At 41.1% G+C, this 21,436-nt stretch overlaps 1 protein-coding gene across 1 annotated transcript; it reads left to right on the forward strand.

Annotated features, from left to right (window-relative positions):
• Nucleotides 1-1,589: 1,589 nt before the first annotated feature.
• On the forward strand, nucleotides 1,590-21,436 carry SHISA3 (shisa family member 3). The gene is made up of 2 exons (XM_075849597.1): nucleotides 1,590-2,535; nucleotides 20,990-21,436. The coding sequence occupies exons 1-2, from the start codon at nucleotides 2,271-2,273 to the stop codon at nucleotides 21,418-21,420; spliced, it is 696 nt and encodes a 231-aa protein (XP_075705712.1). The 5' UTR covers nucleotides 1,590-2,270; the 3' UTR covers nucleotides 21,421-21,436.

Below are 21,436 nucleotides of genomic sequence, written 5' to 3' on the forward strand. Positions count from 1 at the left end.
TTATTCAATCCAAATACAAAAGCAACGTTTCAATCCTACGATAGGATCTTTATCAAGCATCCTATCGTAGGATTGAAACGTTGCTTTTGTATTTGGATTGAATAAACCACCATTTTCTTCACATTGGAGTGCTGCAAATTTTCTTTCGCTATATCTGACATTCCGTCCGAGGATCAGGACGTTTTGCTGGGCACCCGTTCAATGGGTTCTTTGTGAGTGCTGCTGCCTTCTCCTTTATATATATATATATATATATATATATATATATATATATATATTGGTCAGTGTGTTTTGTGCAACTTTATAATTAGTTTTTATGAAAAATATTTTTCCTCCTTGAGATACAGCTGCCTTGTATCCTGTATACGGAGCAGCTGTATCTTACGCTGAATACTATACCCGTCAGGTCCGTGGGACTGGCGGGTTAAGTGTCAGCGGGTACTGCGTGTCTCTGACACGCTGGATCCACCTGTTATCCATCACATCTAAGTTCATAACTTAGATGTGATAGATTACAGGTGGATACTGCGTGTCAGAGAAACGCGGGACCCGCTGACACTGAACCCGTCAGTCCCGTGGACTTGACGGATTCAGGTCTTAGCGCATGATGCAGTTGCTCTGTATAGTAAATACAAAGCAGCTGTATCTCAAAAAGTACAAATAATTTATAATAAAAACTAATTATAAAGTAGCACAAAACACACTTATTAAAAATAAAAATCCCTTTCATAGGTGTACATAAACTTTAAGCAATGTGCAGTAAAGCAGCCACTATTGCGCTCTAGTGCCTCTGTCAGGCCTGCAATGTTTCACGCTTATTTAGCTGGAAAGTTGGGGCAAAGTAGTCTGATTCTAATGATATGCTACTCATGGAATTTATCAGGTGTCTCCAAGGCCTAAAATAAAACACTTGGTATGCAGCTCTTCTGTCCTGAGCCAATGAAGTGATTTGCAATGCAAAGTTTGCCACGAATAACAGTGGCAATAACACTTGCCCTTCATTACATTGACCTTCTGGAGCCCAGTGAAAATATCTGCGCTAATTACCTCCTGTAAACGCCTACAACAAGTGTATTGCTAGTTTCCCCATGAAGAAAATCCATTGGAATGAAAAGCATAAAATTCAAGCTGGCAGGACCCCTGCTGATAATCTGGCACCAGGTGGTCACTCGTACATTAATACATTATTCCAATTAATTATTTAGCGTTTCTATCCATTTTTATTCACATTTAAGAGCGCCCATCATAAATGGATGTGAGGGATTAGTCAAACATTCATAGCAGGGTACCACAAATCCAATGACATCATTATCAGCCTGATAAGATATATATGCTTTTTGCAGAAAGGCTGTGAATGTATAGAAAGGTGCCCTGTCAAGCGATGAATCAGGTTTCTTTTCTTTCAGCAAAAACCCACTTCAAATTAGGCTGCATTTAGAAATAAATTGTGAGTAATGAGGGGGGCTTGTGTGCCGGATGCCATTGTGAGCTAGCTCCCAGGGGACGTAGCGCTCAGCCTCTATATTGGTGACAATGGCTAGTAGTGAGTGGCAGGGAGCTCCCCTCATTAGCTGCCTTGTGACCCTGGGGGCTGGGAGTGACAGCCGGGGGGCAGCAGCAGGCTGCCAGACATGCACAGAGAGAGACCACCAGAGGATGACTGCACATGAGTGAAGGCAGGAGCAGCCCTCAACTTGAGATAGACCCCAGCCCCAGGATTCTTAGTAAGCTGAGAGCTGAGGCAAGCTATAGGCAGCACAGAGCAGTAATGTCAGGTCCCGAAATCACTGCTCAGCACTGGAATTTCCAAAGAACTCTGCAAGTTGCTCTATGAATTCTGACCTGCTCCAGAGACAGATGTCAGAGACCACCAGAGGCTTGACTGCCAATGAGAGAAAACAGCAGCACATATAGTTCAAAGCCTTGGAGCTATAGGAAAAGGAGAGCCCCCCTGTAATGCCATGTCCTGAAATCACCGCTCAGCAGTACAATTTCTGAATTCTGACCATGCAGACGTGAAAAACCGACTGAAGACCCCCATCAGAGGAGCAGCACTATGTGCAAAGGATACAGTGCTAGCAAAGTTTTGGGCTGAATGATCGGACAGTCTCTACCTATGCCACTTACCCTCCTCTTCTCTTTTCAATGCTTGCCATGTATAAGGACCTATGTACAAATTCAATGGGTGATGTTTAGGAGAATCCAGATTTAGGTTCTGCTGCTGCATAGTGACAACTTTCTTTATTTAGCTTGGCAACATTGGAGTAACTATGAGGTTACTGGGATGCTACTTGATGCTTTCCTTCTTTACTTGGGGTAATGCCAGGGCGCAGGGGGAGTACTGTCATGGATGGGTGGACACTGCTGGCAATTACCAGGCGGGATTCCAGTGTCCTGAGGACTTTGATACTGCGGATGCCACTATCTGTTGTGGGTCCTGCTCATTGCGTTATTGTTGTGCAGCGTCAGATGCCAGACTGGAGCAAGGCAGCTGTACCAATGACAGGGAGCTGGAGAATACTGGAGTCACTGCCCGTGAGTATCAATATACCGCATATAATGGCTAGAAACTATGGCTGTTAGGGCACTACAAGTCCCAGAGAACTTTTTTTTCCTGGTTGAAAATTACAAAATATTTATAATCATCATAATATATAATGAATCTCAAAGGCATAACTGGCCATAGATGTAAAGATTTGGCCGCAAACACAATAAGTCAGTGCAAGAATTACTTTTAATCACTTTATTTACAGGAAACTACTGTGACCTGCGTGGTAAATCAGATTGTTTAGTGTTGATATTGATGTCACACGGTTACCTCTATGGCCGGTTGTTTAGTGTTGTTATTGTTGTTACACTGTTACCTCTATGGCCGGTATAATGGGCTTATAATCATTCTATCTATCTATCTATCTATCTATCTATCTATCTATCTATCTATCTATCTATCTATCTATCTATCTATCTATCTATCCATCATTCAGCCTACCTGGTCCTAGACAAATCTCCGATAAAATTCTGCCACCTGCCACTGCTGCATTCTCCCATTGACAGCACGTTCTCAGTGAACCAGGACAGCAGGAGTCGGGGAAGTTCTGTAATTTGTTCCAACATTCTTTGCTCTTAAGACAACACAGAGTTATGTCCCTTTAAACTAGAGACAAATAGCTTTTGGGTCTAGACCAACAATGAGGCCTAGCAAACGATCATATTCTGTGATCTAAGATCACAGAAACACTCACTACTGTGGTTTCTGGGTGAATGGTGCATAGACATCTGGTGGTGTCCCTAACAAAAAGTTGAAAGGTTAACTTTGCCCAAAATACCCAATTTTCTTATTGCTTTCTATGTTAAACTTGGTATACCACCTACCTGCGTAGCTGTTTTACATTTTAAAGGATTTCTTCATCTACTTCAACCACAAAGAAAAACTTGAAATGTCCCATCAGATATGGAAGTACCCACATAAGGGAAAAAGTATTTGAGCTGTCCATTACTATATTTCCCTAAGTAGGTAGTTACATATTTGTGTAGAACATTGTATTGAATGATTATTTTGTACAGATTGCTCTTGTAGATAGAAGTGACTTCTGGAAACCCCTTAGTTTTAAGGATTTAATTTCTATTTTCAAACAGCAATTATTTTAGCGTTAGATATATATACAGTATATATATATATATATATATATATATATATATATATATATATATATGTATATACACAGAGAATTAATGTGTGTGTCAGAGCTGAATGTGTCATTTGTCACATTTTATTGTGATATAATGCTTTGTCATCTGTGACTTTACATAGGACTGTGATTCAACGAACGTCATATAGCCCAGCAATTTATCACCATGCACAATCCATCCAGCCACAAAGAGTTAAATGGCAAATTCAGCTCTGCTACATATATCTGACAAAACCATCATTCTGCAGCATGGATTTCCTTATATACGTCCTCTTTTAGTATTTATGCAAGAAAAGTATATTTTTATATCTGGAAATCAATCCTAAAAGTCATCCAGAAAAAAAATAATCTTTTCTTTGTGTGCCCTTGGCACAGCCACAGTCAGTCGTAAATTTCTGTAAAACCACTTGAGTTAAGCAATGCATAGAATCTCTTGTGCAGCAATGTGTATTACCCTAACCAAATTACCTAGGGTGAGGCCTGTAATACTATACCCAGACCTCCTGTACAATACTTCACAGCAAAACAGTCCCAGTGGAGGGCGTTTTATGCCCTGTCTGAAGTGTATTTTAATATGTACAGTGCAAAGGGCCATTAATTTTAAGCTCTGTGACAGAAGCAGCACTATGCCTGATAATGTTAGATTGAATTTCATACAATAATATCCTTTTATTATACATGTACCTATAACAGATACCCAAATACTCTAATGGCCTTATAACAAGCTTGCTTACAGGCTCCATTGATAAAATAGTTAACTGTCTGCGTACAGTGAGTGGAAGTGAGTCATGGATATGTCCGTAGAAATGGTTAAGGGGAGGAAAAAAATAGATTTTTGCCCCAGCGCTCTCCGATCAATGGTGTGGTTCAGGAAATCAATCCAAGACAGGTAGTAGACGAGGAATTTGAGATGATATGTTTATTAGTATAACAGCTACGCGTTACATTATGTATGTTTTAGCCTGATGAAGAGATCGGGTAGCTGTTATACTAATAAACATATATTATCTCCAATTCCTCGTCTACTACCGGTCTTGGATTGATTTCCTGAACCACACCATTGACCGGACAGCGCTGGGGCAATAATCTTTTTATTGCCCCTTACCCATTTCTGCGTTATTGAGAGAGCACTGGTGGCCCCCGAACGGATCGACCAGCTACAGTCTTGGACATCTAATAGGCACATCAGGGTGTTGGGCTCCTAGCACATCACCGATAGGTAATCATAACCGCTTACCTGCCGACCTTATCCAAAAACAACAAAAAAGATGGTGCACGACGTGCGCCAGGCGTTCTTAGTTTTTTCTCCTTTTCTTGCAGATATGGATATGTCCGTGTCTTATAAGGTTGTAGACTTATAAGACACGATGCGTCAACAAACCCCCATCGTGTATCTGAATGAAAGGTTTTAACATAGGCATAAATACATTATTACACATAAGGCAACTTGCCAACTTCTTTCACACAATAGGTATCAAAAATGTAGTTATAACACTTGAATATGTTGCAACGCCCCTGAATATGGCGGTGACTGTGACAACCATAAAATTCAGTAACACTTTATATCTGTCCCTTAATATATGCATGCAAACATTTATATTGCCCAAAATATATCTAATATAAAAAGAAAGTAACTTTGCAAATGGTCTTAATTAATATGTTAAAGGGGTTCTCCTGGCATTTTATATCAATGGCTTATCCTTACGATAGCTAATCAATATCAGACTGGTAGGCACCCACGCCGATCGGCTGACTGAAAGGGACTGATGAATGTTGCGGCCTCTTCATAGCTTACCAGGCACAGCACTGGACAAATCGGTAGTCGCTGTGTCTGGGATTGCCGTTCTGGTCCCATTCAAGTGAATGGGACTGAGTTGCAGTCCCACGCACAGCCACTAAGGATGTGTACAGCGCTGTGCCTGGCAAACATTAAAGAGGCCATGGCATTCGTTGCCATTGTCCCTTCAGTAAGCTGATCAGCAGGGGTGCCAGGAGTTGAACCCCCACGATCTGATATGACCTAACCTAAGGATAGGCCATCAATATAAAATGCCCGGAGAACCTCTGTATTTGATTATATATCTCCTACCGTTTTGTGTATGCAGCTCTTTTGCAGACCTATGTGTCTTCATGGTCACAGAATACATGCTATATGGAGAGAGGAATAAGCTGCTTGGCAGGGTTTATCGCAGGTAAAATAAAGAATTGGTCTCTAATGACATAGGGAACAGATGAGAATGGACCGGTTATTTTCCAAAACCATCAGATTTTGACTATAAGCCTCATTCAAAAAAATGGGGGAATATATATTTTTTGTTGATATGGTTTGCAAAGCACTACTGCATTATGTTACTTTACCAAATCCAAAAGTGATTTGCCATATGCCACAGGGGAGTAGTTATAGGAGGTGCAGAGATAGCAGTTGCGCACACGGGCCTGGTGTATGAGGGATCCCATGGGACCTTCTACTACACAAGAAGACACCAGTATTAAAAAAGGTAGGAGGGGGACCATGTTTCGGATTTTGCATTAGGGCCCAGAAGCTTTAAAGGGGTTACCCATGATGTGAATTTTTTTTAGTAGGGGCTGGAAATGAAATAAATAAACAAACCACAAAAGCAATACTGACCGATCTTTGCCCCCAGCGATCCAGTGCTGAGGCCGGCGGCGGGACTCCCGGTGGTTAGCAGTTAATCAGAGGGCTATGTGCATGTACACAACCACCGGGAGTGCCGACGGAGCCGCAGCACTGGATCGCCGGGGGAAAGGATAGGTAAGTATTGCTTTTTTGTTTATTTATTGCATTTCTAGACCCTACTAAAAAAAAGAATCACATCCTGGATAACCCATTTAAGTTAGGCCTCTGCAAAGCCAAATATGCCCTACTCAAATAAAAGATATCAAAGCAACCCCAAGGCTATAATTATATACAGATCGAGTGCCCCTTGGAAAAAATGGTATGTACCCCCTTGGGGTATATGTATCACAATTTGAATACCTAGGAACCAAACCAAAGGCAGTAGCTTTTGAATACATTGTACTAAGCATTGATGCCCCATTTGTTTAATTTATTTTTGTTCCCCCTCCTGAATGGACCTATGGTTACTTCCTTCTAAAGGGGTTTCTGATCTGTATTTATTTGCCTTTGACCTGAGTATTAGCCATAATCTACTGAATAGCTATAGTGATAGGCTGCTTATTGCTGAAGATTGAGGTATAAGATTTATATGTAGAGGGACATTATTTGCACAGTCATTATATGATATAGAAAATGGTAATAGTCCCTCTGTTCTTGACTTGTGCGTATGAGAAGATTCAGTAAAGCAACATAGCGGTAGGGCGACTTCTGTGGGATGTTTTACTTGGAATGTGTCAAATTGGCCTTGCAAACTTTATAGAAACCAGGCCGCCTGACACGTTTAACTCCCGTGCTGCTAGACAGATGTGAAGCTGTAGTAAGCCAGTCATCCATTCAAATAGTGGAAATAGCCTTTATGTAATGAATAGTGAGTATAGATGAAGGAGTTAAAATGCGGTTTTACTAAAAGTGTAATATGGTATTTCTAAATGAAGGAAACTCTAATAACATTTTATATATATATATATATATATATATATATATATACACACACACACACGCACACACATTAGCGCCATCATCTTCTGTAGTTCAGTACAGAGGTAATACATTGCAGTCCCTGGTGTCTTTGTAATGTCACATACATGCCGCGAACTTCCCTGGCTCAGAGCAACAACGCATGCATGAGAATAGCAGCTTATGCGCAGTTCCTGTGTACCAGGGGCAATGCACTACACCATTGCCTGTGCTTGCACGAGACGTAGCCTGAAGACAAGCATATACCCAGGGGAGTAACTAGGAAAGACTGGGCCCCATAGCAAACTTTTGACTGGGGCCCCCCCCTCCCCTGGGTGTCACACAACCCCCCTTTGTAGATAGTGCCTTTTTTACAGCCCCCCCTGTAGATAACGCCATACAACCCCCTGTAGATAACGCCATACAGCCCCTGTAGATAACGCCATACAGTCCCCCCTGTAGATAACGCCATACAGCCCCCCTGTAGATAACGCCATACAGACCCCCCTGTAGATAGCGCCATACAGACCCCTTTGTAAATAGCGCTATACAGACCCCTTTGTAAATAGTGCTATACAGACCCCTTTGTAGATAGGGCCATACATCCCCCACTGTAGAGAACGCCATACAGCCCCCCCTGTAGGTAACGCCATACAGCCCCTCCTGTAGGTAACGCCATACAGCCCCCTGTAGGTAACGCCATACAGCCCCCCTGTAGGTAACGCCATACAGCCCCCTGTAGGTAACGCCATACAGCCGCCCCTGTAGGTAACGCTATACAGCCCCCCCTGTAGATAACGCCATACAGCCCTCCCTGTAGGTAATGCCATACAGCCCCCCCTGTAGGTAACGCCATACAGCCCCCCCTGTAGGTAACGCCATACAGCCCCCCTGTAGGTAACGCCATACAGCACCCCTGTAGGTAATGCCATACAGCCCCCCCTGTAGGTCCCCTGTTCTCCTTATCGCTGCCAGCGATCACACATGTATCCCCTATCCTGTGGATAGGGGATACATGTCTTTTGTTGGAACAACCCCTTTAATGGCAGAGCGGGGAGATACCTCCCTGCTCTGCCGTAGTGTTCAGTGGCATCGCGCTGTAGTAGCCATAGCAGCAGCTAGCGGAGCCTCCGGCCATGGTGGGGGCCCGTGCCGGCGGGTGACACGGGCCCCCTCATTCCGCGGGCCCTGTAGTAGCCGCTACGGCTGCTACAGCGGTAGTTACGCCACTGCATATACCTCTTCAGACATAACTCAGAAGAGTAGATGGCGGGAGGAGGCAGGTCGGGATCATCCCTTATGTATACAGCAAACTTATGTTGGAAATATACCACATGCAGAATTTGCAGGTTTTTTTCTTTTAAAACCCCATTCTCTTGCATTGTATTGTACATTGTTGTTCATTTTATATGCAGAATTCCGCACAAAGAAACAACAATTACGCCATGTGTGACTTAAAGTGCCCTATCTCCTATATAATCTGATCGGCGCAGTAATGTAGATAACAGCAGTGGTTTTTATTTTGAAAAACGATCATTTTTTAGCAAGTTATGAGCAATTTTAGATTTATGCAAATTTGTTTCTTAATAGACAACTGGGCGTGTTTTTACTTTTTTCCAACTGGGCGTTGTGAAAAGAAGTGTATGACGCTGACGAATCAGTGACCAATCAGCGTCATACACTTCTCATTGTTCCAGCCCAGCTTCTTTCACTGCACAATCACACTGTGCTGTGGATCATGTGTAAGATGCTGATTGATCACTGATTGGTCAGCGTCATACACTTCTCTGTACAACACCCACTTGGTAAAAAGTAAAAACACGCCCAGTTGGTCAATAAGAAACTAATTAGAATAAATCTAAAATTGTTCATAACTTGCTCAAAAATTATCGTTTTTCAAAATAAAAAGCACTGTTGTTATCTACATTACAGCACCGATCAGATTATGTAAGAGATGGGGCATTTGTAATCTGGTGACAGAGCCTCTTTAACCTAATAGTGCTCTAAATCCTTAAAGGGCTATTCCAACCTTAGACATTTATTGACTATCGATGGGCTATGACATAAACATGTGATAGATGTGGGTCCCAGGTTTTTTTTTTTTTTTTTTTTGAAACGTCAGAAGATCGCTTGCAACTTCTTTCACATAGGAAATGCTGCAAAGAAATTTTATGATCGTGGATTCAGATGTAATTCTATCAGATGCCGTATTACAGATACACTATATAGACAAAAGTATTTACACATCTGAACATTACACCTACAGAAGCTTTTATGATATCACATTGTAGATCCATAGACATTAATATGGAGGTGGTCCCCTCTTTGCAGCTAAAACAGCTTCCATTCTTCTGGAAAGAGTTTCTACAAGATTTTAGGGGGTATCTATGGGAATATTTGCCCATTCATCCAGTAGATTTGTGAGATCAGACACTAATGTTGGATGAGAGGGCCTGGCTCGCAATCTCCATTCTAGTTCATCCCAAAGTTGTTCGATGGGGTTGAGGTCAGGGTCTCTGTGTGGGTCAGTCAAGTTCTTCCACACCAAACTCCCCCAGCCATGCCTTTATGGACCTTGCTTTGTGCACTGGGACACAGTCATGCTGCAAAAGAAAAGGGCCGAACACCAAACTGTTCCCATAAAGTTGGAAGCATACAATTGTCTAAAATGAAAATGTTTGGTATGCTGAAGCATTAAGATTTCCCTTCACTGGAACTAAGAGGCCTAAACCAACTGCTGAAAAACAACCCCATAGCATTATCCCTCCTCCACCAAACTTTACAGCTGACACAATGCTGTCAAATAGGTAACGTTCTCCTGGCATTTGCCTAACCCAGACTCGGTCATCAGACTGCCAGATGATTTGTCACTTCACAGAACACGTTTCCACTGCTCCAGAGTCCAGTGGCGGCTTTACATCACTCCATCCAACGCTTGGCATTGTGCTTGCTGATATAAGGCTTGCATGCAGCTCCTCAGCCATGGAAACCCATGCCATGAAGCTCCCGGCACACAGTTTTTCTGCTGATGTTAATGTCAGAGGAGGTTTAGAACTCTCCAGTTATTGAGTCATCAGAGCGTTGGTGACTTCTATGCACTACGTGCCTCAGCACTCGGCACCCCTGCTCTGTAACTTTTTGTGGTCTGCCACTTTGTGGCTTAGTTGCTGTGGTTCCTAAACGCTTCCACTTTACAATAATACCACTCACAGTTGATCGTGGAATGTCTAGGAGGGAAGACATTTCACAAACTGACTTGTTGCCGCGGTGGCATCCTATTACATTACGTTTTTCCCCATCATTCTGCATTCAACATAATAACAAAGTGAAAACAGAATGTTAATACTCTTTCCTAATTTATTGAAAAGAAAAACTAAAATATTGCAGTGACATAAGTATTCAGACCCTTTACTCAGCACTTAGTTGAAGCACCTTTGGCAGTGATAACAGCCTCCAGTCTTCTTGGGTATGATGCCACAAGGTTTGCACACCTGGATTTGGGGATTTTTTGCTATTCTTCTCTGCAGATCCTCTCAAGCTCTGTCAGGTTGGATGGGACCGTCAGTAGACAGCCGTTTTCAGGTCTCTCCAGAGATGTTTGATTGGGTTCAAGTCAGAGCTCTGGCTGGCCACTCAAGAACATTCACAGTTATCCCTAAGCCTCTCCTGTGTTGTCTTGGCTGTGTGCTTAGGGTAATTGTCTTGTTGGAAGGTGAACCTTCACCCAGTCTGAGGTCCAGAGCACTGTGGATCAGGTTTTCATTAAGAATAACTCTGTACTTTGTTCCATTAATCCTTTCCTCAATCCTGACCAGTCTCCCAGCCGCTGATAAACACCCCTACAGCATGGTGCTGCCACCACCATGCTTCACTGTGGTGAAGGGATGGTATTGGGCAGGTGATGAGCAGTGCCTGGTTTCCTCCAGACATGACGCTTAGAATTGAGGCCAAAAAGGTCAATCTTGATTTTATCAGGCCACAGAATCTTGTTTCTCACAGTCAGAGGTCTTTAGGTGCTTTTTTGCAAACTCCAGGTGGGCTTTCCAGTGTCTTTTACTGAGGAGAGGCTTCTTTCTGGCCACTCTGCCATAAAGCCCAGATTGGTGGAGTGCTTGCTACAGTGATGGTTGACCTTCTGGAAGTTTCTTCCATCTGCACACAGGATCTTTGGAGCTCAGCCAGAGTGACCATTGGGTTCACCTCTCTTACCAAGACCCTTCTCCAATGATTACTTAGTTTTTTCGGGAGGCCAGCTCTAGGAAGAGTCCTGGTTGTTCCATACTTCTTCCATCTATTTCTCCTCATTATAGAGGCCACTGTGCTCTTGGGAACATTCAGTGCAGAAGAAATGTTTTTGTACCCTTCTCCAGATCTGTGCCTCCACACAATCGTGTCTCTGAGCTCTACAGGCAGTGCTTTCCTCTTCATGGCTCAGTTTTTGCTCTGATATACATTGTCAGCTGTGAGACCTTATATAGACAGGGGTGTGTCTTTCCAAATCATGTCCAATCAAATGAATTTACCACAGATGGACTCCAATCAAGGTGTAGAAACAGTTCAAAGATGATCTAGAGAAATGGGAGGCCCCAGAGCTAAATTTCAAGTGTAATAGCAAAGGGTCTGAATACCTTATGTCCATGCAAAATGTGAGTTTTTCATTTTTAATAAATTTGCAAACATTTCTAAAATTCTGTTTTCACTTTGTCATTAAGGGGTAGTGAGTGCAGAATGAGGGGGGGAAAAAAACTTGAATTTTTATTTTATTTTAGCGCAAGGTCTCAACAAAACAAAATGTCAAAAAAGCGAAAGGGTCTGAAGACTTTCCGAATGCACTGTAGTGTTTTTTTCCCCTAGAAGCATTGCTTTTAATGGAGAATATGGTGCTGCACGGAGGCACCATACTGAACCACGAGGACGCAATGTGCTGCCATACAGGTTTGCAGTGTGCATGAGACCGCAATGACCTTTTTAAAATTTTCTTGTAAATCAAGTCATAGAAATAGCTAAAGTCAGTGTGTGTGTGTAGTGGCCGTTTTTACTGAGTTGACAAGTTTCCGTGCCATATTGGTAATCATTTTTAAATGATCTTGGCAGCAACTGAACAACAGTTCTTTGTGGCATGTCCCCTCGCATGTCATATTACGGAGGCACCATACATTGTCACATGGAATGCCTAAGGCTAAGTAATAAAATGAACTTTGAGCGCTGCCGTGCAGGATCCATGCAAGCAGGTTTTGCCATTAGGCAATATTCAATTTCTAGAGACCGATTTTGTGGTTACGTTTTCTATTCACTGCTTGTTGATAATAGTGAAGTTAAATCTGGCCATACAGTACTTTAAAGGCTAGGAGCATTTTTGTTTTTTTAATTCAATGTTTTTGGTGATTACATTTTTTTTAAACTTATACTGATGTATCCTCTATACAACGAACGTGTATTATTTGCTATGAGTTAATTCCGTCAGTTCAGCTGAACTGACGGCTCAGCTAAGAGCTGGTCCTGTGAGTGCGTCTAGTACACAGGACCACCATAATATCGAACACAAAAGAATAAAGAAAAAACAAAATCCCGGACATATCCAGCACACACTAGGATGAAAAAAATTCATAGCCTCATGAGCAGTTCCAACCACATAATGGAATATCGGAGCAATCTCCAATATTCCATGTGAAAAAATATATAATACTGAAGTTACTTCTCAAAACATCTCTATATGGCTGAAACTGCTCATGAGGCTATGAAAATGGAGATTGGCTTTGTACGCTGACTCTGTATCAAGTGGCTGTGATTAATGGCCTGTATATTGGAACTTTATTAGGATCCTCAAAGAATTAGATGGGTTGTCATTTACTATCCTTCTGATGATAAGTTAATTTCCAATTGAAATATGAATACTTTATTTGGGGTGAAGTTAACATACTAGCCCAGGCTAACATAGCCTTTTCTCAGTTGCGATCTTGTTTCCTATATTTACCTGTATTAGTTAATTTTAATGAAGTTGCCTTCATGCCTTTGTGAAAGTCTATTTAAATGGGATATTTTGTAATTTGCATGCTGCACTATTGTCGCTCCTTTATATACCTGGCCAGGTTTCTTTAGTGAGCTTCATTTTTATAGGTTTTTTGTATTTACGGTCATTGACTGAAATATGGTAATTTTAAGCGATTACATTATTTAAATAAACTTGTTATATAATTCTTTCATCCTAGTGTGTGCTGGATATGTCCGGGATTTTTTCTTTTTTTTCTTTATTCTTTTGTATTATCCACTTGGACGGCATTAATAATTGCATTTACTTGGATATCTAATTTGTTTTTTGTTTTTTCGTATGTATAATATCGATCACATTGAAGTTGAGATGTGATCGATATCATGGTGGTCCTGTGTGTTAGACACACATAGCAATAGATACAAAGGGAAGGACCTCAATAGTTGGTGGGCGTGGAACAGTAAAATTCAAAAGAGGCTGCCTGCCGGCAGAAATGAGCCCTGTTTTCCAACTATTATGTAAAGAAAAAATAAAAAAGTCTTTATTCGATTTGCAACAGGACAGACTACATAAAATTTAAAAGTTAACGTCCATTTCTGACAGCTGTCAGCGTAGTGCCAGACGTAGGAGCTCTGTCTACAAAAGGTTAAGTACCACAGCTACAGAGCCCTACATACAGTTAGTTATTAGTTAGATTCTAGAGCGTCAATAGGACAATTATTAAAATATAGGTAGAAGCCCCCCCCCCCCCGACATGTTTCGCTACGATGTAGCGTCTTCAGGGGTATCGGGGCCAATGACAGCGAGCGGCGGAGTCGGCCTCATTAAATATTCACTGCACTTAGCTCAACATGTGTCCACAATTAGTCAGTAGCCTATCAATAGAGGAACAGGGGGACGAGCCTCCTCCTCCACTGTTTGACAGACACTGCCACAAATCACCGGCTTAGCAGATGCCACCAATGAATAACACCCAGGTGCACAAGCGCAGTAGGTGTTCTGGAGAAATATAGAAAATCACTATACACGGCTTTATAACATTGTGCTTAGGGGAAGTATAGATAATCGCTATACACCGCATTGTGACATTAGCCCAGTGAGGTACCTGGGGGAATATAGATAATCGCTATACACTACTGTAATGCAAAATAAGGGAGAGGGGGGGGGGGGTTAGTGTACCAGTGAATCTGTAAATCCGTGCATAAACGCACAGTGTGAACAGGGTGATAGAACAAAAAATAAATAATAAATAATCACTTCAAGCGCTTAGCGCAATGAAGTAATTAGAAATAACGTGAATAGTTACTGTGACCAGCACAGTGATATTATTATAATCCAAAAAGGCTATCAATACGCTTATAGAAGATGCGCTGACATACTCAGGTAAATCAAGATAATAGGCAAAGTCAAAAATAAAATAAAAATAAAAAACAGAAATCGGTATCCGAGTCTACACGCACAAAATAATCGCACTAGTATGCTGGGGTGACATAATTGAGAATATTATATATGCCAGACAGCAATGTAGAAGATATAAAGAATTTTTTTGTAAAAGACATATGTAAATAAATGTTGTATATGTAAATAAATGTTATATATATATATATATATATATATATATATATATATATATATATATATATATATAGACACACATAGGACCCACTCTAAACCAAGCCGTCAGTTCTCTATGAGCTGACGGCACTGGCTCATAGTGAACGATACAGCTGCTATGCGTAGGGGATACACAGAAGCTATTTTAGAAAAACTAAGCAACATTTTTAATAAAAGTCAATTTAAAAAATATATAAAATCACCAAAAACAATGATTTAATTAAAAAAAAAAAAAAAGCTTGCAAAAGTATACATAGCCTGAAAGCGGTCCTGTTTGTTAAAAAAATAAAAATCAATACTTCTACAGAATGCAAATACTTTTGTGAATTCACAGTTTCTCATTTAATGTTTGAATTGGCATAAAAAACATGGCAGCCATGCCCCATGGATGCAGCCACCGGGAGTAAATATGTGGGGATGTTGCAGATGTGTTAGACAGAAGAGCAATATGATTCTTGTGTGGGTGAAGGCAATTTCTCAGCATGTTTTATACATGTGTTTCTCCTCCTGCCGGTGTGTTGATGTTGGAACGCAGCGCTGCCTCATTATTTATGGTGTGAAAGTGTTCACTTCCTGCTCACAGGCTCAGGTAGCTTAGCAGCTTTCACTGAGTACATGGGACATATGAGTCAGGCAGCCGATTGGGTGCAGACCACGGAGACTGTAGGAAACCTACAACTTACTTCACAGCTATATTATTTATTCCACTGTATGTCTGATGAATGTAATCACTGCAGACAGGTACATTTTATATATATATATATATATATATATATATATATATACACACACACACACACACACACACACACACACACACACTAGTCCTTCTCAATGAATTAGAATATAATCAAAAAGTTATTTCAGTAATTCAATTCAAAAAGTGAAACTCATATATTATATAGATTCATTACACACAGAGGGATCTATTTCCAGCATTTTTTTTTTTTTTTTTAATGTTGATGATTATGGTAACAGTCAACGTAAACCCCAAATTTTGTGTCTCAGATAATTAGAATATTAAATAAGCCCAATTTAAAAAATGATTTTTAATACTGAAATGTAGTCCTACTGAAAATGATGTACAGTATATGCGCTCAATACTTGGCCGGGGCTCCTTTTGAATGAATTACTGCATCAATGTGGCGTGGCATGGATTCGATCAGCTTGTGGCGCTGCTGAGGTGTTATGGAAGCCCAGGTTGCTTTGATAGTGGCCTTCAGCTCGTCTGCATTTTTGGGTCTGGTGTCTCTCATCTTCTTTTGGCAGTGTGGGCAGGTGCCAAGTCCTGCTGGAAAATGAAATCAGCATCTCCATAAAGTTGGTCGGCAGAGGGAAGTATGAAGTGCTCTAAAATTTCCTGGTAGACGCTGCGCTGACTCAGGACTTGATATAACACAGTGAACCAACACTGTTGCTCAGTGGTCCAAAGTCCTGTTTTCAGATGTAAGTAAATTTTGCATTTCATTGGGAAATCAAGTTCCCAGAGTCTGGAGGAGTGGAGAGGCATCAATCCAACTGTCTTGCGGTCCGGTGTGAAGTTTCCACAGTCAGTGATGGTTTGGGGGCCATGTCATCTGCTGGTCTTGGTCCACTGTGTTATATCAAGTCCAGAGTCAGCGCAGCCATCTACCAGGAAATTTTCCAGCACTTCATGCTTCCCTCTGCTGACAAGCTTTATGGAGATGCTGATTTAACTTTCCACCAGGACTTGGCACCTGCCCGCACTGCCAAAAGTACCAAATACCTGGTTTAATAACGACAGTATCACTGCGCTTGATTGGCCAGCAGACTCGCCTGACCTAAACCCCATAGAGAATATATGAGAATAGTCAAGAGGAAGATGAGACACCAGAAGCAACAATGCAGACGAGCTGAAGGCCACTATCAAAGCAACCTGGGCTTCCATAACACCTCAGCAGTGCCACAGGCTGATCGCCTCCATGCCACGCCGCATTGATGCAGTAATTCATGCAAAAGGAGCCCCGACCAAGTATTGAGGGCATATACTGTACATACTTTTCTGTAGGCCAACATTTCGGTATTAAAAATCATTTTTTAAATTGGGCTTATAGAATATTCTAATTTTCTGACACACTAAACTTTGGGTTTTCATTAGCTGTTACCATAATCATCAACATTAAAAGAAAAAAAATGCTGGAAATAGATCACTCTGTGTGTAATAAATCTATATAATATAGGAGTTTCACTTTTTGAATTGAATTACTGAAATAAATTAACTTTTTGATGATATTCTAATTAATTGAGAAGGACTGGTATATAAAAACATATACACAGTTAAGTCCAGAATATTTGGACAGTGACCCAATTTTCATTTTGTATACCATGACAATAGATTTGAAACAAAGTAATAACGATGCGATTGAAGTTGACTTTTAGTTTTAACTCAAGGGTGTTAACAAAAATATTGCATTAACCATTTAGAAATTGCGGCAATTTTGTTTACATAGTCCCTCCATTTTCACAGGTTCATATGTATTTCTTAGCCTTAAGAAGCTTTGTTTTTTTTTGCGTTATGTTTTGGGTCACTATTCATCCATAATGTGATGTGCTGTCCCGTCAATTTTGCAGCATTTTACTATATCTGAGAAGTCTGACTCTTTACACTTCAGAATTTATCCTTCTACTTTTATCTGCAGTCCCATCATCAACAAACACCAGTGACCCAGTTCCATTGGCAGCCATACATGCCTATGCCATAACACTGCCTCCGCCATGTGTGATGGATGGTGTGGTAACGCTTCGGAACAGGAGCCCTTCCATTCCTTCTCCATACGGTTTTCTTTCCATTATTCTGGTATAAGTTCATCTTGGTTTCATCTGTTTAAATAATCTTGTTCCAGGACTGAATTGCTTTTTTAGATGTTTCCTAGCAAAGTCTAATCTGAGCTTCTGTTCTTAAGTGTTACCAGTGGTTTGGATCTTGAGATAAACACTCTGTATTTACATTCATGAAGGGGTCTCTAGATTGTAGACTTTGCCAATGATACGCTTACCTCCTCGAGAGTGTCATTGACTAGGCTAGATATTGTGAAGGGTTTATTCTTTACCAAGGAAATAATTCTACAATCTTCCACCTTAGTTGTCTTCAAGGCCTTTTGACGTTGCTGAGCTCGCCAGTGCATTTATTTGTTTTAAGAATTAACCAAATTGTTGATTTGGCCACTCCTTAAGTTTCTGCTATCTCTCGGTTTGTTTTATCAACCTTAGGGCGGATTTACATGAACGCGATATACGTCCGTGTCACCCGCGTGTCGCACGGATCTATGCAAGTCTATGGGGCAGTGCAGACTGTCCGTGATTTTTGCGCAGCGTGAGTCTGCTGCGTAAAACTCTCGACAGGTCCTATATTTCAGCGTTTTTCGTGCATCACACACCCTTTGAAGTCAATGGGTGCGTGAAAATCACGCACACCACACGGAAGCACTTCCGTGGGACGCGCGTTATTCGCGCAACAGCAGTCAAAAGTATGTTTGGAAACAGAAAAGCACCACGTGCTTTTCTGTTTACAAACATCCAAACGGAGTATCATAATGATGGCGGCTGCGCGAAAATCACGCAGCCACACATCCTATGTGATGACACACGGAGCTGTTAAGTGCCTTTTGCGCACGCAAAACACAGCGTTTTTTTGCGTAGGCAAAAACGCACACGCTCGTGTAAATACGCCCTAAAGATGAGATACCTTACTTGCATTAAAACTTCTTTGGACCATATATTGAGAGTGCCCATTAACAGCTACCAAATGCAAATTCAAGATGTGGCATCAACAGTGAACCTTTTCTCTCCTTAATTTGTCATTAAAAAATCAGGGAATTAAGCTACCCCCGGCAATGAAACCGCCAATCAGTTAAATGTCCAACTATGTAAAAATTAAAAACCTAGTTACCTCTAGGTAAACCATAAAGTGACCTTCATGAGTTTACATCAAAACCTACATGCAAACCAAGAAAAAGGATGGAACGCCAGTATACACCAATAAGATCTTTATTAAATATTCAATAAAAATATTGAAGAAGTCCTGGGGATAGTGGGGGATGGACAGCCGTAGGACTTCACCCCAGGACTTCTCTTGTCCACACTTGCTCTCCTCACAATTTGAACGGTGCTTTTTTTTATATGATTGTTACTTAGATTTAATAAACATCTCATTGGTATATACATTGGGCATTACATCCTTTTCAACTATTTAAAAATGACTAATTCCTAAATGGTTAATGCAATATTTTTGTTAAACCCCTTGAATTAAAGCTGAAAGTCTACACTTCAATCATATCTTCAGTTTCAAATCCACTGTGGTGCTGTACAGAGGCTAAAGTATAGAAATTGTGTAGCTGTCCAAATGCTTCATATATAGGTAGGTAGGTAGGTAGGTGCGTGCGCCTGTAAGCTGAAATAAATAAGATTGGATTTTTCCCTTACTCTGGGAGTGCTGAAAGAATTTCTTTCTACTCTTCAAAATCCTTGGATCAGCATCATTTGCTGGCACTCTTCTCATTTATTGTATTTTTATTTTTTTTGTAGAGTGCTGCTGCTTTCGTTCAACCATATATTTACACACGTCTCCTGTTATTGCAAATGTGATGTGACAAATGAAACCCAAGTAGACAAAGTTTTATTACTTTACTTTTATTAATTCTAGAAAACTCTTGGTAAGTATGATCTATAACCTCCCCTGTAGTTAATCAACCCAGGGACTCAAAAGGGTTCTCGATCTCCAACCCACCCCTTATTTTTCGCTCCCTTCTTGTCTTTTCTTTCTTTCCTGCCCCTTCCTTCTCCCTTATCTCAACTACTTGGCTTATTTATATAGGTCCAGATCCCCACCTCTTCTTACTTTTGTCTCTTCGTGCCTTTTCTCTCTTTTTTGCCCCTTCCTTCTCTCCTTGTTTATATAGGTCCAGACCCCCACCTCTAGCTTTTTTGTTGTGACTCAAAATATCTTTTAAATGATAAATTGCTTTTGCATACGCTCCGTTTGTCCAAGTTTCCTGATAGCGGTTACAGGTGTAAACAAGATACACCCATCTCTGACTGCGATGAATACAGCACACAGAAATACATGTCCACTACATGCTCACATTCAGAGCTTGTAATATTGTACAGGGTGGGCCATTTATATGGATACACCTAAATAAAATGGGAATGTTTGGTGATATTAACTTCCTGTTTGTGGCACATTAGTATATGGGAGGGGGGAAACTTTTCAAGCTGGGTGTTGACCATGGCGGCCATTCTGTATCCAACTTTAGTTTTTTCAATGGGAAGAGGGTCATGTGACACATCAAACTTATCGAGAATTTCACAAAAAAAACAATGGTGTGCTTGGTTTTAACGTTACTTTATTCTTTCATGAGTTATTTACAAGTTTCTGACCACTTATAAAATGTGTTCAAAGTGCTGCCCATTGTGTTGGATTGTCAATGCAACCCTCTTCTCCCACTCTTCACACACTGATAGCAACACCGCAGAAGAAATGCTAGCACAGGCTTCCAGTATCCGTAGTTTCAGTTGCTGCACATCTCGTATCTTCACAGCATAGACAATTGCCTTCAGATGACCCCAAAGATAAAAGTCTAAGGGGGTCAGATCGGGAGGTATTTCTTCTGCGGTGTTGCTATCAGTGTGTGAAGAGTGGGAGAAGAGGGTTGCATTGACAATCCAACACAATGGGCAGCACTTTGAACACATTTTATAAGTGGTCAGAAACTTGTAAATAACTCATGAAAGAATAAAGTAACATTAAAACCAAGCACACCATTGTTTTTTTTGTGAAATTCTCGATAAGTTTGATGTGTCACATGACCCTCTTCCCATTGATAAAACTAAAGTTGGATACAAAATGGCCGACTTCAAAATGGCCGCCATGGTCAACACCCAGCTTGAAAAGTTTCCCCCCTCCCATATACTAATGTGCCACAAACAGGAAGTTAATATCACCAAACATTCCCATTTTATTTAGGTGTATTCATATAAATGGCCCACCCTGTATATCTAAGCTGAATTGATTAGATCGCTTCCTAAACGCTACTCTTTGCCATGAATAGAATGTCATCTTACATGTTAACATTTATTTTGCAGAACCTGTATATGTTCCATTTCTCGTTGTTGGGTCCATATTCATTGCCTTCATCATCGTGGGTTCTCTGGTCGCTGTCTACTGCTGCACATGCTTGAGACCGAAGCAGACATCTCAACAGCCAATGAGATTCACCTTACGCAGTTACCCTCCTGAGTCCCTACCTATGATTTTGACCAGTACTAGCCTAAGGACTCCTTCTAGACAGTCCAGCACTGCAACGAGTTCCACCTCAACTGGGGGATCAGTACATAGACTTTCTTCCTCCAGAGCAGATCCTGGTTATCTGGTAACATCACCTCCGCCTCCGTACTCTTCAGCACATTCCATCCACCTCAATCCATCATCATTTCTCGTGTCCACGCAGTACTTTTCATATCCCCTCCAAGCAGATGGAAACTCAAATAAAAACTGTCCTGATTTTCGACAGTAAAACTGTTCAAAAACAA

Source organism: Rhinoderma darwinii, chromosome 1 (genome assembly GCF_050947455.1).
Source record: "Rhinoderma darwinii isolate aRhiDar2 chromosome 1, aRhiDar2.hap1, whole genome shotgun sequence".
Taxonomy (NCBI): Eukaryota; Metazoa; Chordata; class Amphibia; order Anura; family Rhinodermatidae; genus Rhinoderma; species Rhinoderma darwinii.